Source organism: Trematomus bernacchii, unplaced genomic scaffold, assembly GCF_902827165.1.
Source record: "Trematomus bernacchii unplaced genomic scaffold, fTreBer1.1, whole genome shotgun sequence".
NCBI lineage: Eukaryota > Metazoa > Chordata > Actinopteri > Perciformes > Nototheniidae > Trematomus > Trematomus bernacchii.
In genome coordinates this window covers 1733941-1750315 of record NW_022987683.1, presented here as the reverse complement: position 1 = coordinate 1750315, position 16375 = coordinate 1733941, and the positions used below count along the sequence as shown (strand labels likewise).

Genomic DNA, 16375 nt, shown 5'->3' with positions numbered 1-16375 from the left:
CTTACATGCACGCGCGCACACACGCCGCCTAAGGTGATCCATTGCTGCGGGAATACTGTGAAATCATGTTTTATGCTTTTTTCGGCACACACACTTTATGAGAAATACAACTGTGTTAAAACCTCGCATAATATTGACACTATTAAAGATTATTCACCGTGTGTAATGCAGAAAAAAAGCTAATGCAGACTTACCAGTTTGAAAACTCAACACCAAACTCAGGAGCAGCAGCCTCTGCATGGTTCAGCCGACCAATAAGTCCGTTATTGGCTCAAACCTCCGTGAGGACAGCATCAAAAAGCGGGAGTTTGCTGACTTTGGTAATAATTAGATAAAGAACAATAATCCTCCTGCGTCGTCCCTCCTCGTTTGTCCCCGGTCTCGGCGTGGACTTGCTCAGCTTTTATACCATTTCACTGCTTTTTTCACCCCTCTCTTCTTCTTTGCTCTCCAGCGACAGTCCGTTTTCTACTCTTCACTGGGGCAGCAAGCTAGCAGGAGTAACACCGGAAACATCCGGTCGTCCCCTTAAAAATAAAACGCACACAAGATGATACATTTGAAACAGATGTTGAGGAATGAACATCAGTTAATAATAATTGACGATATATTATCAATAAATGCTGTATTCGTACAATTAGATATTATATTTGATAGCTTAAATATACTGTATAGTCCTGTCCTGCCCTTGTGAGAGCCACCTCCATATAGAAAATAATAATTAACTAATATTCTTAGAAAATAAAGACAATTTTAATCAAAATAAAAGCTTACAGTCCTGAAATAAACCACTTATAAGGATGACACATGTTGATGTTGTACTGTAAACCAGAGATTCGTTAGCTACCTGACAAATAAATCAGAATACAAGTTCAAACAATGCAACCCGTGCAACCAAGCTCTACTTCCGGTGTTGTCTTCGCTGTAATCTCTCTGGCTTGACGTCATATTCTCATTAACGGGGCATTCCTCTCTCTCTCCCCCTCTCTCTCTCTCACGTCAGCAGCACCACAGCACTGTCCCCCTTTTCCCTTTCCCCCTGGATCTTGCACACCGGCAAAAAAACACATTATGAAGTAAAAAATTAAAAGAATAAACAAGCTTAGAGAGGCATAATCATTTTTGACACATTTGCTGTGGTCGGTACTGCTTTGTTTCTTGTTTTTCACAATGTGACATTAGGACATGAAGTCATTCTAGATACCCTAACTCACCTCTACAATAACAGAATCCTCCTATTTCTATAATTCAGGCCTGATATGTGAATGATCGTGATGTCACACTTAATATGTTAAATAGAAGACAGCATGCTCAGTGGTCACTCAATTTAATTAACCATATTGTCATTGTCACATGTTAGAAAGCTCAATATAGGGACAATGTATTGCAGGAGATTCCTAAGTAGGGTAGTGAGATGTAGGAGTAAAAAATACCAAATAAATACTCATAGATATTATTACTTCTTAAAATGATATTCACAATTTAGTGGGGTAAGGTAGTAGTGATGTCACTATGATGAAAGAAATAGCCCGAGCACATGATGAATAGACAGACCTGATTCCTGTCACATAATGTAGGCTACATATTTTTGGGGATGGTTCCCTGTCACAGCTCGGTGGGTCTGCAGAGAGCCGGTCCTCCACCGGGGAAAGCGACTGACACTGAGGCTGGAGCGCCCCCTGGTGTCCTGAACCTAGAATGACACTGAATGAGCACCAAGAGGGACTGGGGCGATAATCCCACAATATCTGATGTTCCCAACATGCTGTAAAGGATTCTAACCTTAAATAGGTGCACTCGTTTTAAAAAAAAACATAATTGGTTTGTTTACACCGTTAAAGCTTCATAATAGTCTGCAGGAAGGCTGTTAATAAATACAAGTAATATCACATTTAAACATTGTAAATTAATAACGTGGTTTGTTTGAGAAAATTAGTATCCATAGAATAATAGTTTCATTTTAATTTACTCCTGTTAAAATGTCAAATCAAATTGTTCGGAGAGCTAGCTCTAGAAGGAGAATCAACATGAGAAAATAATGTATAGTAAGAATTTTATAGAGAGAGAGAGGAATTGTAGGTTATCATGTAATAAGGAGGCGTACATAAGTAAACCTAATGAAATCAGGTTTGGAATACAAACTCAGAATTGTATTTGCTATAAAAATGTAACAGAATAGAGTACAGCATAGAAGGAATGGGATGGGGAGTGTTTCACTTGACACACTACAGCTCTCAATATTGCACACATAGTTATGATCATTTACAGCATCTGCTACCAAAACATCACCCTCATCCCTTACATCTGATAAAAGTGACCGCAGGTCTGCCGTGTGGCACACAGAGTGACTCATCTCTGCCGGGACTCGAACCCGGAGCCTCTGGATTAGAAGTCCAGCGCGCTATTCCATTGCGCCACAGAGACTGCGCCAGGATATCCCGTGCATGGCACCGTTTTCATACATATAGCCTCTCATATCGCTACTCTCTGCATCCCGCAGCATCAGGACCACTCTGAGCCGACATTTTGGTAGTTCCGAGTACGACCACCAGAGAGCGCTGTTGCTACACCCTGGGGTGTGAGTCCCTCATAGATGAGTCAAGTTAGCTGGCGTACAACCGGAAGTCTAGAGGTCCCGTTTAAAAAATAAAAGTCGCCGCCACAGTTTAATGGCGTATTAGTATATCTTCGTAATCGAGGCTTTTATTTTGAAACTTCGCAACCCGGAATCTTCTTTAAATAAAACTATTTTAATTTCCACCAAAGAGCCAAAATGGTGCCAGTCGGAGCTTCTGTTTCTCCGTGTACAAATCAAATTGAAATGTAAAAAATATTTGCAATATGTCGGCGATATGACGGATCTTTAAGACAACAAATCGAACATCGGCCAGTTTAAAGAAAGCCGGTGCTACAACCATGTTTAACAAATGCAATCAGAAAAACGAGAGGATAGTGTTAAAATTAAAAATAGCTCAAGGAAATATGTCGTGTTTAATTACTATAATTGGTATTTGGGTCATTTTAATGGTTTATTAAATCATCGTTTTTCAGCACACATGTATAGGCCCTACTCAGTGTCTTATTTTGAAATAGTGCATCACTCTCACTGTATAGAAACAGTAGGCTACACAGTCTATTGTTACACCAGGATTGCATCAGATACCTATAATGCCCCCCACCCCCCTCCACAATGTGCCACCATGATTCATTTCTTGCCTAAATCCATGAGTGGGAAATATAATCTACGTATTCGTCCAGTATTGGATCTTCTAAAGTTTCACCAACCCGGAATAAAACAATAAATCTATGTAGGTTATTGGGTTATTTTTCAATATTTGGCAGATGGGACCAAAAAGGGAGGTGTAGCTCAACAGGAATCTTTGATCTTGTGTTGGGTAACATTGACTCTGTAAACAAGACTCTTAAATGTGGGTCACACTGCAGCTTTTCTAAGTAAAATACTTTGATAAATGGTAGTTTTAAATGCTTTTGCCTTTTTACTTCTGATGCTAACTGATGTGAGTCCCATGGTCCCCTGAAGTGGCTGAATTACTTTAAATATAGTGTATATATTCAGGTTTACAGCCCTGGTGTCATCCCCACAGCACCCCCCATTTGAAACATGTTCCCACGGCTATGTTTCTTGCCATCTACACTGTTTATGTCAAGGACACCTTCTGTGGTAAAACATAGACCCAGTCAAAATTCACCATAAAGGTTCATGCACATTTTTCCCCAGTGTGTTTGGACAATAAATAGAAATACACAGTAAGCTTTGAATGTGACCATTTAGGCTTGAATATAATGTGACTGTATGTGAGTGCAATACAGAAAGTATTTGATAGCATCTCAGTCATTTTTAGAAATGCAATAGTTCCCATTCTTTTGAGGAAGAGTGTGAAGCTGTTATGATGCAATTTCAAAGCTTTCACGTCTTGCGACGTTTCAGTTCTCGTTGAAAACAAGTAGTTCTGTAACTGAAACTTCTCAGTGTAAATAATGCATTATCATCATTTATTATTTTCTTAGAAGTTGATTTTCGATTCTGCAGATCACTTTCCTAAATGTAGCCACAACAGAGACGACACACAGTTAGTGTTTACTATGATTTACAAAAAGGGATGTTGTGAAACTTCACTTTCTGCTAAAGGTTGGATATTGTGAAATTCTTATCACAGTCTAACTGTAGGCTCCGATAATATTGTATCTGCAAAAGCCTGTAAACTCTTACTATACCGCTATCATTCCTAGATTATATTATTGTAAAAAGTGAAACATTTTCTTTATGTGCAGAAACTTTAAACATTTATTAAAAATCAAACAAAGAATTTAGCATACAATGTGAAACCCATGCACTTCATCAACACATTCAGCCTTCCTGTTTTGGTCTTTATTTTCAGTATTTTCACTGAGTGCTTCATTTATACCACAGTGAGGTACCACTTTACAATAAGACTACCCTTATAAAGGATTCATATTATGAATTAGGTTGTAAACACTTTATTAATCATTAAGAACCATTTATAAACCAGACTTGCATGGCTTAATCTTTGAGACAAGCATATGCTACAGGCTCACTATTTGGCAAGATGACTAAGCCTTATATTGGCTACTTAGCGAGAATCAACTCAGTGAACAACAGATAGCAAGGATGCTGGCTGATGAAGAAGACGAAGTAAGCTAGGTAGCCAATATAAGATTTAGCAGTACAGATAAATGTGGGCTCACTATTTGGCAAGCAACCGGTCACAGTTGCCCTGTTTATCTCATGTCGTATCAAAGCTTATTAATGATTTATAAAGTGTTCACAACCTAATTAATAAATGAATTACAAACTATTCGTAAACCCTTTATAAGGGTAGTCTTATTGTAAAGTGGTACCCACAGTGATAGTTTTCATCATCCCTCGACTTCCTCACACATATCCATAAACATTTGATATAACTGTATCTATGAAACAAAACCATTCAACTCAAAGATATGTATATAAAACAGAGAAAAGCAGAAACTCCTCACATCCTCATACAATCTGGGACCAACACTTCAGATGTAATGCCTGGAAAGTGCTAAAACTATTCATCACTATCAAAATTGTTGTTAACATTTTGTACAAATGGGATTATTTTCATATGTATTGCTTCAAATAGGGACACATTAATGTATTGATTCCACCAAAGTAGTGCAGGAAATCATTTAGTGCAACAAAAGACTTACATTCATTAAATAGGAATGTACTGGTGGACTGTTTGTTTGAGTGAAAAATAATGCGTGTATCCAACCTGTGATTGGGTTCTGAAACTGAAGAGGTTAATCCTTGGTCCGTGCTTCGCTTTCACGGGAATCGGTAACAGTCATTTTTCGGTATTCCTGCTAAGAGACAGACAAACACACTCCCCAACAAATCAGACAAAATCACACTGCTGTTGTGCGTTAAAAAACAACTGTAGATCTAGAATATTGATATTTTTTGAAGTCCTTCAGTGTAACACATTCCGCTTTGCTGAAGAGAACAATGCACAGGAATGCAGTAGCTGCCACAGTTTGATGGTTCAATGGAAGTTTGACTTGATAGCTCCCTTGATGCGCTTGGATAATGAATCTCCTGGATTCATTAGTGTAACAGTCTTTATATGGTCTTGTTGAGACAGAAAAATGGTGCAGATTTAGGCTGAGTCGTGTCTGATGACCAGTTTGCAGATTTGGGGGTCTGTCACCAGGGTGATGTTAAAGTTGTCTTCCTTCTCTGCGGGGATGTACAGCTTGCCGCCCATGCTCTAAGGAAAAGAGGAAGGAAATGGTAATTGTTGGAAATGGTAGCTTTTTTCGCACAGCTCATTGTTTCTCTCAATGCCTATATATTTTTTTTAATTAATATTAAAATAATCATACATACATTTGATGATTACACGCTTTTTGCAATTTAGATAAGAAAAAATATATTATTTCTTGGTCTTAATTTCATTGTGACTTGATCAGAATCAGGTTTATTGCCAAGTAGGTTTACACATACAAGGAATTTGCCTTGGTGGTCATTTTTTGTTTCTACTCTGTTTCTTCTTGACCACTACTTTTATTGTTTGTTTTATTGATTTGTTTTACAGTTTTATGTCTTATATATATTTATGTTGCATTGTTGGAGGATCCTGGGACTTAAGATTTGCATTGCCATAACTACACTGTAGCTGTGCTTATGACAAAAAACGTCAGTTAAGGAAGATCAATTCAATTTTAAGAAAAGGACAAAAACAACTATTATAGCATTCAAATTTAGAGAAATATTTACATGAAATATACATTAGATATACCAAAAAACTGTGTAAAGCATGATAAGACAAAAATATGGAGAGTATTGGTATGAAAAGTGAAAAGCTTTGTGTACAAATGTGCGCAGATCCGACAGTATTAAAAGGAACAAGATATTGATGGCATAGTGTGAATTGATTTAATGCATAGTGTCTACGAGTGTCAATGGGGGTCCCGGGCCTTGTATTTTAAAAAAACACAGACCGTGTTGTTGTTGTCAGAAATGTCGCTGATGAGGTCCCGAGGTTGTGGAACTTTGGGGAAGAGGATCTCCTTATTCCTGTAGAGAGAACGAGAGTTTAAGACCAGAGGCAAGCACACTACTTCATTCAAGCCGAGCTAAAAGGTGGAGGTGAAGACTCAACGTACTTCCTGCAATACACGATGGTCAGGACGGCCAGGACAGCAACCATCAGCGGCAGGATGATGGCCACATACACCCACGCATTGAGATCTGACTCTGCAGCTGCATGCAAAAACATCACAGACATCATGAGTGACTTATACAGCCGCAGTGTGTTCAAGCTACACCATTACAACCAGTGGTGAATTTACTTAAGTACTGTAATTACACATTTTGAGGTACTTGTACTTTACTTAAGTATTTCCTATTCCTTCTTCCTATTTCCTACTACTATAAACTTCTTCTCCACATCATTTTGGAGGCAACTATTGTAATTTTTCCTCAAATACATTTTACCATTAAATGTAGCCCCCCCCCCCCTACCAGCTGCAAAATTAAACATCAATGATAACCAATTATGATCAATATAATTTAGATTATTTTGAAAATGTTCAATGTGCATGATGAATACTTTTAGTTTTAACACTTAAAGTATTTATGATGCTAATACTTTTGTACTTTTACTAAAGTAACATTTTGAATACAGGGGTTTTATTTGTACTAGAGTATTTATACACTCTGGTATTTCTACTTTTACTTAAGTAAAAGATCTGAGTACATCTCCAGCACTTTTTAAAACAAGTAAATATACAGATAATTGAAAAGGACGAATTTCGACTATTTTCTTAACCTTAGATTTTATGTTGGATAGTTTCATATTTTGAAATGCATCATATTTTCAAAGAATTTGAATGTGTAAAGAAACAAGTAGTTAAACAATTGATCAAATAACTGCAAGGCATTTCAAAGTAAAATAAACCCCTCTGAACATAATGGACTACAATTATAAGTGTCAAGAATAGGAAATACTCACGTAAAGTATATATACCTCAAACTAATTAAATATAATAGATATAATCATTTCAATAAGATAAGAAAATAGACAAAGAGACGACGACCATACCAAAATACTTCTCGTCACTCAATAGTGTCTTTGCGTCAAGTCTTCCATGGGCTTGAATAGTTATTCGGTATGAACACTTAGGGACAAACGTGAACTCAGTTGTTACCCCGTCTACAACACCTAAAGTCTGTGAGAAAGTGAAGGCACACAAATGATGTGGAATTTAAAGGTCCCCTATTATACTCTTTTTCAACAATATATTACAGGTCACAGATATATACAAAACATGTCTCTGAAGTGTTTGGCTGAAATACCAAACTGATCATTGTAGCATCCCATAAACCCCTCTGTTTCAGATCTGTTCCAAAAGTGCTGATTCTGTGTCTGTGGCTTTAAATGCTAATGAGCTGCCGCTGGCCACACCCCTCTCTGAAATGATTCGGTTAAAAAACCACAATGGTGCTCTAGGAGGAGATACAGGTGATAAGGTTCAGAACTACTGTTGATTCTGAACCAAAAGTATATTGTGTTGTAGAATTAACAATTTATACTTTTCACAACTTAAATATAGTTTTATTTTCAAATTAAATTGCTCTGAAGACACCACTAGTAGCAAAAAAAGCTGTTTTCTACATTAGGTCCCATTATGTTTGTATTGTGCATCAACGCAATAATTTAAATAACATACAAGGAACAAAATGTGCCAAAAAATGTCTTTCTCTTTTTGAAAGGTCTACGCAAATGTAATTAGGAGGAAGGACATGACTTGAGGGTTACACAAATGACATGATAAGAAGAACTGCCTGGGACGATCACTTTAGCTTGTTCCCACTTCACAAAGTCACCCTTAAATAACCTTGTAGAATTCAAACCACATCTATTCATCTATATGGCTTGGAAGTAAAATATGTCAATGTGAGAATCAGATATTGAGGTGCTACTAAGATTGATAAGATGGACGGATTAAAAAACAAACATCCCAATATTGTTCTCTTGTGTTTCTTACCTTTTTTTCATTGCATTCTTTGTATGTAATGAAATACTTCCAAGTGATTTTGATGCTGGGCGGAGTCCAGTGGATTTTGAATTGACCCCCACTTTTGGTGACATTCCACTGCAGGGCAGGAGGTCTCACTGTATGGAAACAGACATAAAGTAACTAGGATACAGCCATACACAATGATAAGATAATGAAAAGCAACTGTGGCCTGTGGGAAAGTCCCTCTCAGACATTCTGCTTTGTGTGATCCAATGGTGTTAGTTTAGGATTACACTTGAACACACTGCGCACTTACACATATCTCCACAGAAACAACTACTAACAAGGAAGGAAAGAGACTCTAAGACTGAACGCAAAAGTGTTTCAACACACCTCTATGGGTCATTCCTAGCATTCAGTGCCATGGAGGTCCCCAATACATTATAGGATATATTTAGCCTTTAAAAGGGCTAATGCTTATTTGTAAAAGCTTGGTTGTACATGTTTAATCCCCCTCTACCCACAAGAAACAACGTTATATACCCAGGATATTCATAATTATAAATTATAAATTATAGCTCTAGTTATAATAATTTTAGTAGGCCAAACTGCCATGCCCCTAAAGAGAATCAATGGGTTAAAATGACATTGTGCCTCAAAATTAGTTTTTTGGAATGCTTTGTAAAAATATATTTGTGAGGGTAAGCAAGGAACATTTCAGCTGTTAGATGATGAAAATATTATAATAATTGTGCATTCAAAACACTTGTCAATAGACTCAAGAATGCCTGTAACATGGTGGACACTTTTAACAAGCCGTCATTCAGATGAAATAACAACAAATCATGGAAAATTAAGATTTTTTTTAAATGAACATCGCTGGAATGGCACGGAATGCTAGGAATGAACCCTCTAGTACTATTGATACTGGCGTACCATTCTTTATTAGCGCCTTCTTGAAGGTGTTCCTCACAGTCTGCTTGTTCAGCGTTCCGTTAAATGAAAGGATGATGGAATCTTTGGCGTTTGCCTCCAGATCACAGCCGGTCCTGACCCTGTCGCGGGAAACGTACGATGGGCACTCTTTAATGACATTGTTGTTTAAGCTGGGAAAGACAGAGAAAACGCAGTGAAGTTAGGCCAATAAAACACCTCAGAGAAGTCAACAATTGAAAAACTGAGCTGAACCATTTCACAAACATCTAAATAAAAATATATACAACTCACACCTGGCCTAGAGGACACCACTGGGTTCAATACAATTTAAAGAAGAGTTTGACATTTTCTGGAAGTATTAATACTCCTAAATATGAAGATAAATAAGACGGTTAGCATAGCTTAGCATGTAGATTGAAAACAAGGGTAAACAGCTAGCCTAACTCTCTGTAGAGTAATAACATTTAGCTTTATAGCATTTCTAATGCAATTTAATTAACACGCGACACCCTATTTATTTTTAAATTCATAAAAAATACTGACGTAAAAATCTACTTTTTCTTTAATCTTCAGACTTTTCGAACTTTCCAGAAGTCTGGAGCTGGCTTTTTGCGTTGATTGATTTATTAGTTTGCTGAATCAGGAAATCAAATTTTGAAACCTGATACCTATTCTCGAGGTAAAAAAGGTAAAGAGTACCTTTTCACATGTTTCAACACTTGTTTGCCTAAATTCCTTAAAGGTCTCCTATCATGCTATTTTTAGGCATATGTTATGGGTCTCAGATATATACAAATATATAAAAAACACGTCTATGATGTGTTTTGCTCAAAATACCAAACAGATCATGCATTTTAGACATCCCTCATATCCCTCTATTTCAGCCCTGTCTTGCCCCTTTCACACCAACGCAGCTCCCGTTCTAGCTCCGTGCTTGCTCTCTTCTGGTTCGGAACCGGTTTTTCTTTTCAGCCCCCGTTTTGTTCACACCGCCCAGAGCCCGACTGGTGCTGCCGCTGCTGCGTCATGACGTCACCGTTTACGTCACTGATTTTCTCCCCAACGGCGCTCACAACAACAACAATGGGGAACTGCGTTGGGTCGATGATCGTGTTGCTTTTAATCATACGAAGCCAGATTACATTAAATAACAAATTCTCCAACCTTATACTTTTCTCCAGAGTGCCGTGGTTCATTGTTTATTAATGTGTTTCAGCGGCATTTACCGACCGCTGCAGTGCTGCTCTTCCACCGGAGTTTATTCTCCCGTTAACTCACAAGGCAGCGGCCGCTGTAAAGTATTCACTGTCTGACTGTCACACAAGCAGCTGATACATATCCCCAATTCACAAAGTGAATGTGTGTCAGTCTGAATTGACGCTGTTTGGCATCACAACGCTGTTATTAAAGTTTCTCTGGTATAAAATGGGTGATGTTAGCATAGCAACCAAAGCTAAACTGACTATCTTGACTACTTGTTGCTATCCTATTGTGGCATAAACCGTTTTCTACAGGCACATTTTACCGGCGTATTTTTCATTATGATTCTACTTGTGATAGTCGGACACGACAACCTGTGCAGCCCATGTATTGATTCCATCCGATAGCTGCTCTCCACAATGATCAATAACAGCGAACGGATGGTCAAAGTAAGGTACAAATAAACAGAATCATACGAAGCCTGGTTAGTGTTGCCTGACTTTTACAAGTGTGTGGTTGCGTTCTAGTCACTTTGCTCAGCGCTACTGCTTGTTACAACTTTTATTTGCCGTACTCGCCATAAACTGTTAGCTCAGGTTAATCTCGCCCCCCTCCGACGTAAGAGTGACGTATGCGGTTCTTGCTTCTAGACCGATTTTTTTTCCAAATTTGGTAAGAACCGGTTTTCGGGGAAAAGAGCCGCCTCCGATATTACGTCATATCAGACGCAAATCTGGATCAGCTCCATTGTACCCCCGTTTTTAGAGAAGTGGGTACGGAGGAAATGAGAGAGGGTTTTATTTTCTGACACTTTGTGAGTTCCCTGACACACCGGGGACATATATTTATGTATAATAGACATCAAAAAGTGCATTTTGCATGATAAGACACCTTTAAATAGTCTTGATTTAATAAATGTAAACCAGTTGTTGGGCAGATTATCGGTACAAGAGTAGATTGTAAGGCTGGATTTCGACAAAGTGTACAATTCTACAATATGATTTACATTTGTGTAACATTGGCAATAATACATTTTCAGACAATATAACAAAATTAAGAATACATCTATCTTATCCTTTAAAGAGTGTGTTGCTTAACATTCTTTCCTACAGTTTAAAAATAAAATAATAAGTCCTCCAACTTAAATTGACAAGACACTCGATGAATAAACATTCCAAGAGTCAACAAAAAGTCTCCTAAACATAAACTGACACCCGATAAGAAGCGAGGTCAACTTTAGCCTCAGTTAAACAGAAAGTCTTTACTGCCACTCGGGTTCTGCTGAATCTTATGTGATGAAACTGTGTGTATCAGGAGATTTTGCAATACAGCTTACTCATTTACATTGGGTAACAGCTAGTGTCGGTCCCGTTTACTGTGACACAACAGCACTGTTGTGTTTTTCCATTCAATTCAATTCAAATAGGGTAATTGGCATGACCATAATGACCTACAGTATGGCCAAAGCTTTGTACAATTGCGACATCTATATACAGTATAAATATACATTTGGGCGGTTATAATAATAATAATAATAATAATACATGTTATTTATATGGTGCTCAAAACACTTCATTATTATATACTATTATAGTTATGTTCATAAGCATTTTGAGCGAAAAGCAATAACAACATGTTTTCTTTACAAGGAAAACAATATAGTATATGAACATGAATTATTTATTTATTTAAAACACAGATAGAAAAAGTTAAGGTGAGTTATTGACTATTTTGCAGTATAATGCCGATAATTAATACATTAATAAGAAAATAATAATAGAAAATAAAAAGACCTAAGATGTGAGTCTAGTAAGATTTTTAGTTTTCTTTTTCAAATAATTGAGGATGAGGTTTGAATTGTGGGCATTGTATGAGGAAGTGCTGCGTTGTTCCCACAGCAGTTCCTCCACGCTGTTGGTATAATGGCTCCTCTTTTGGCAGCCATGTTTTCTTATATCTGCTTGTCTCTAAGGCCACGTCTGCACTTTGTCAACATGTGTCTGTGTTTAGCAAAAAATAAACTCACTGATAGAAAAACCCCAGATTCAAGGGAGTGTGAGCGGTCTTCTTCCAGATGCAGTGAGCTTCCGTAGGGGTAGTAATGAAGCACTGCAAGTCCTTCACCAGATCTGGCAGGATATGACACACACACACACACACACACACACACACACACACACACACACACACACACACACACACACACACACACACACACACACACACACACACACACACACACACACACACACACACACACACACACACACCACACACACACACACACACACACACACACACACACACACACACACACACACACACACACACACACACACACACACACACACACACACACACACACACACACACACACACACACACACACACACACACACACACACACACACACACACACACACACACACACACACACACACACACACACACACACACAGCGTTATACACAAACACACGGTAATGCAATCCATGTATGATTCAACTGCAGCAGAAGCATTCAGCTACCTGGGTAAGTGACGCTGCTACTCGGCACTGGCTCGTATCTTGTACAACTACTCTTTACAGACACATTCAGAAACCCCCCGTGCATCACCATCTTCAGGCTCAAGGGGGACGTGGCTGGTAACTAAATCCACCAAGAATAGGAAAGCGGAACAAAACAAAAACAATGAGGAACAAACATCAGTACTGTCCAGGAATGATAACATGTTATTCACGTGCTAACACATTGAACTACCAAACTGGGTGTAAAGCAGCTGGAAATTGCTCCATCCTGAGACATTTAAATGCTGCTTATACATTTATTTTAGATAATAATAATTAAAAAAGCTATATTTCAATATAGATTATAATACCACAGCCTGAAAGGGGACATTCTGAGTTTTATCTTTGCTACTTTAGAGTTTTTCAATTATACTTCTCGGATTATAACATGTAATGCAATATATTTTACATCATAGTATTTCAACATCTTTATCTTTAAACAACGCACTGAATACTTCTTCTAACAAGCAACTTCCTAAAAATATGTAGAAATGTCCCTACACAAAAATAATGTAATAATGTATGTAAACATAATATAACAAAACAATATATTATTATAGATATAATAATAATAAGAGAGTCTATGCATTTTTTAAAGATTTCTAACAATGATATAAAAAACATTAGTAAATCGAGGTTATTGTTATCTAGGAAATGGTTGAACTAAAATAGGTGTTGTATACACTGAAAAACTATTAAATACAATTACATTCAAACCAAAAAGCGAAATACATGCATACTCACATGTGTCTCTATTTCAGGTTCGTATGTTGATACTGCAGTCAGTACATAGCTGCAGTTTGTCACCGGGTGCTGTGGTGGTTCCCAGGTCACCTTCTGCTCGAAATCATTAATCCATTGTAGGGACACATTTTGTGGTAATCCTTAGGTAAAGAAAGAGAAAATACAGACATTTGATAACACATCATTCCTTGATACAGACATAAAAAACATATGAACTTATCCGGAGATAAAAGCTACTTCATCTTAATTGGGTCATGTAGTGAAGCCAATGACCACATTTCCCACAGTTCATAGCTTTCTTCATTAGAAGAAAGTGAAACGGTAAACATTTACATTTTTATATCACTTAAGAGATAATCAAATAAGTACTATTTACAAAGACACATTGCCTGCACGGTAACTTGCATATGTTATTATTATCATTTATGTAGGAAATAATGGGAGTTTTCCTTTATACTGTATATTCCATGGAATGTGACCCGTGAATCATTACCGACTACTAGTTCTTAGAAATAACTCTTATTCCCTGGAACAACTGTGAGACAATTATTTTTGACACAGTAAAATACTTATATTTGAGCCAGTATGTAGTCAGTCATTCATTTATTTATTTGAATTTGTAATTTTTGTTAAAGTGACACTTTGATGCAGATATCATTTATTTACAGAGGTGAACAAAGTATTCAGATTCTTTACTTGAGAAAAAGTAATAATACCAAACTGTACAAATACTCCATTTCAAGTATTGCATCAAGATGGTACTATAGCCTATATTTTAACAAAAAACTTCTTAGCAAAATTGCTGCTTAAATATAATGTTGGAGGGTTTAATCTATACCAAATAATCATATTATATTCTAAGTGTTGTGTGTCAAAATCTGAATTTAGTAAGTAAAAGTAAATAAATCTGGACAATAAATGTAAAAAGTACAACCTTTGCTTCTAAAATGTAGTAGAGTAGAAGTATAAAGCAGTATACGATGAAAATAATTGGATAAAGTACTTCAAATGTGTACTTAAGTTAAAGTACAGTATAGGCTACTTGAGTAGAAGTACTTTCCACCGCTGTTTATTTACAGAACATTATTGTTAGACAGACTGTCTGGCTTTAATATGCCTGCACTGCACCTCCAAGGTGCGCAATACATTATTAGGCAATCTAACTAACTGTATTCTTGTCTCAGGATGCTTGTTTTCCTGCTCTGTAGTGACGTCGGTACTGGGAAAACACCGCTGGGAAAATTCCATCAAGGGAGCAGATTGAGAACACAAACGTTGGGGAAAGTACCACAGCAAGTTTTGTAGTAAATATTTCTTACCGTCTTGAGACAGGACCGTTAAAAAGAGGCAGTTTAAAACGAAGAAGTCCCGACTTTGACACATCCCGGTTGTCCTGTCTGAGTTTCGGTTTAGTTTCGATAGTAAACAAAATTATTGGTAAATTATTCTCGTTTCTAACGACGACGTGTCAGTCCTGCTGTCACGGTTTGTAAAAAGACAGTAAATGTACGTGTTTTAATCATAGACTGTATATATAAAGGTTTTAATCCAACCTTCCAGTTTGTTCTGAAATATATGAGACCTGGTGGAGGCGGGAAATGGGCGTAGACTAGAGCTTCCCTTTTCTGGAGAGGGACGATCTGCCAGTGTTTTGCATTATAATAATAGCCTACTTTGAATATACGTTTGTGGTGGAAAATAACTAGTTATATTGATCCTAACCCACACATTTGAGGTATTTGTACTTTACCTTAATATTTTCATTTTTTACTACTTTACTCCACTACATTTTGGAAGCAAATGTTGTACGTTTTACTCACTACCAGAGGTGGGAGAAGTACTCAGTTATTGTACTTAACTAAAAGTAGAAGTACCACAGTGTAGAAATACTCTGTTACAAGTAAAAGTCCTGCATTCAAAAGGTTACTCAAGTAAAAGTACAAAAAGTAGTAGCATACAAATATACTTAAATTATCAAAAGTAAAAGTAGTCATTTTGCTTTGGTCCTTTTCAGAATAATATGATGTGTTTTATATTGATCATTAAAGAGTTATCAAAGCTGGTAAAGGTGCAGCTAGTTTGAATGACTTTGTATACTGCAGGGTTGTGAATTTACTCCAGGTCTGTTTAAGAGTTGAATATATTTCACATCATTAGTCCAGGTACAAAATGAATGTAGTGGAGTGAAAGTACAAAGTAGCATTAAAAGGAAATACTCAAGTAAAGTACAAGTATCTCCAAATTATACTTAAGTACAGTACTTGAGTAAATAGTTACTTCCCACCTCGGCTCAATACATTTGTTTTAAAGATGTATTCACACGTTTCTTTATAAATTCAGATTTGTATACACAATACTTGGAGAAAACTTTTAAAATTAGTATTTGGTATATATTAAAACA

At 37.0% G+C, this 16375-nt stretch overlaps 2 protein-coding genes and 1 non-coding gene across 5 annotated transcripts in view; all 3 read right to left on the bottom strand.

The window, feature by feature from the left end:
- Nucleotides 1-502, bottom strand: part of kirrel1a (kirre like nephrin family adhesion molecule 1a) — a 33211-nt gene extending 32709 nt beyond the window's left edge. The window contains exon 1 of one of the 3 annotated variants that reach the window (XM_034136328.1): nt 195-502. In XM_034136328.1, the coding sequence (XP_033992219.1) occupies nt 195-240 (46 nt within the window). In that variant the 5' untranslated portion in view covers nt 241-502. The remainder of the gene's footprint in view (nt 1-194) is intronic. The other 2 variants (XM_034136326.1, XM_034136329.1) reach the window with 2 other exon arrangements.
- A 1848-nt stretch (nt 503-2350) lies between these two features.
- On the bottom strand, nt 2351-2424 carry trnar-ucu. Its single transcript has one exon. It is a non-coding gene; the product is annotated as a tRNA-Arg (tRNA).
- A 1853-nt stretch (nt 2425-4277) lies between these two features.
- On the bottom strand, nt 4278-15579 carry il13ra1 (interleukin 13 receptor, alpha 1). The gene is made up of 10 exons (XM_034136377.1): nt 15294-15579; nt 13975-14114; nt 13192-13312; nt 12692-12794; nt 9466-9635; nt 8557-8684; nt 7611-7737; nt 6673-6769; nt 6508-6583; nt 4278-5774 (listed from the first exon to the last, which is right to left on the bottom strand). The coding sequence occupies exons 1-10, from the start codon at nt 15355-15357 to the stop codon at nt 5664-5666; spliced, it is 1137 nt and encodes a 378-aa protein (XP_033992268.1). The 5' UTR covers nt 15358-15579; the 3' UTR covers nt 4278-5663.
- Between the last annotated feature and the right edge of the window lie 796 nt (nt 15580-16375).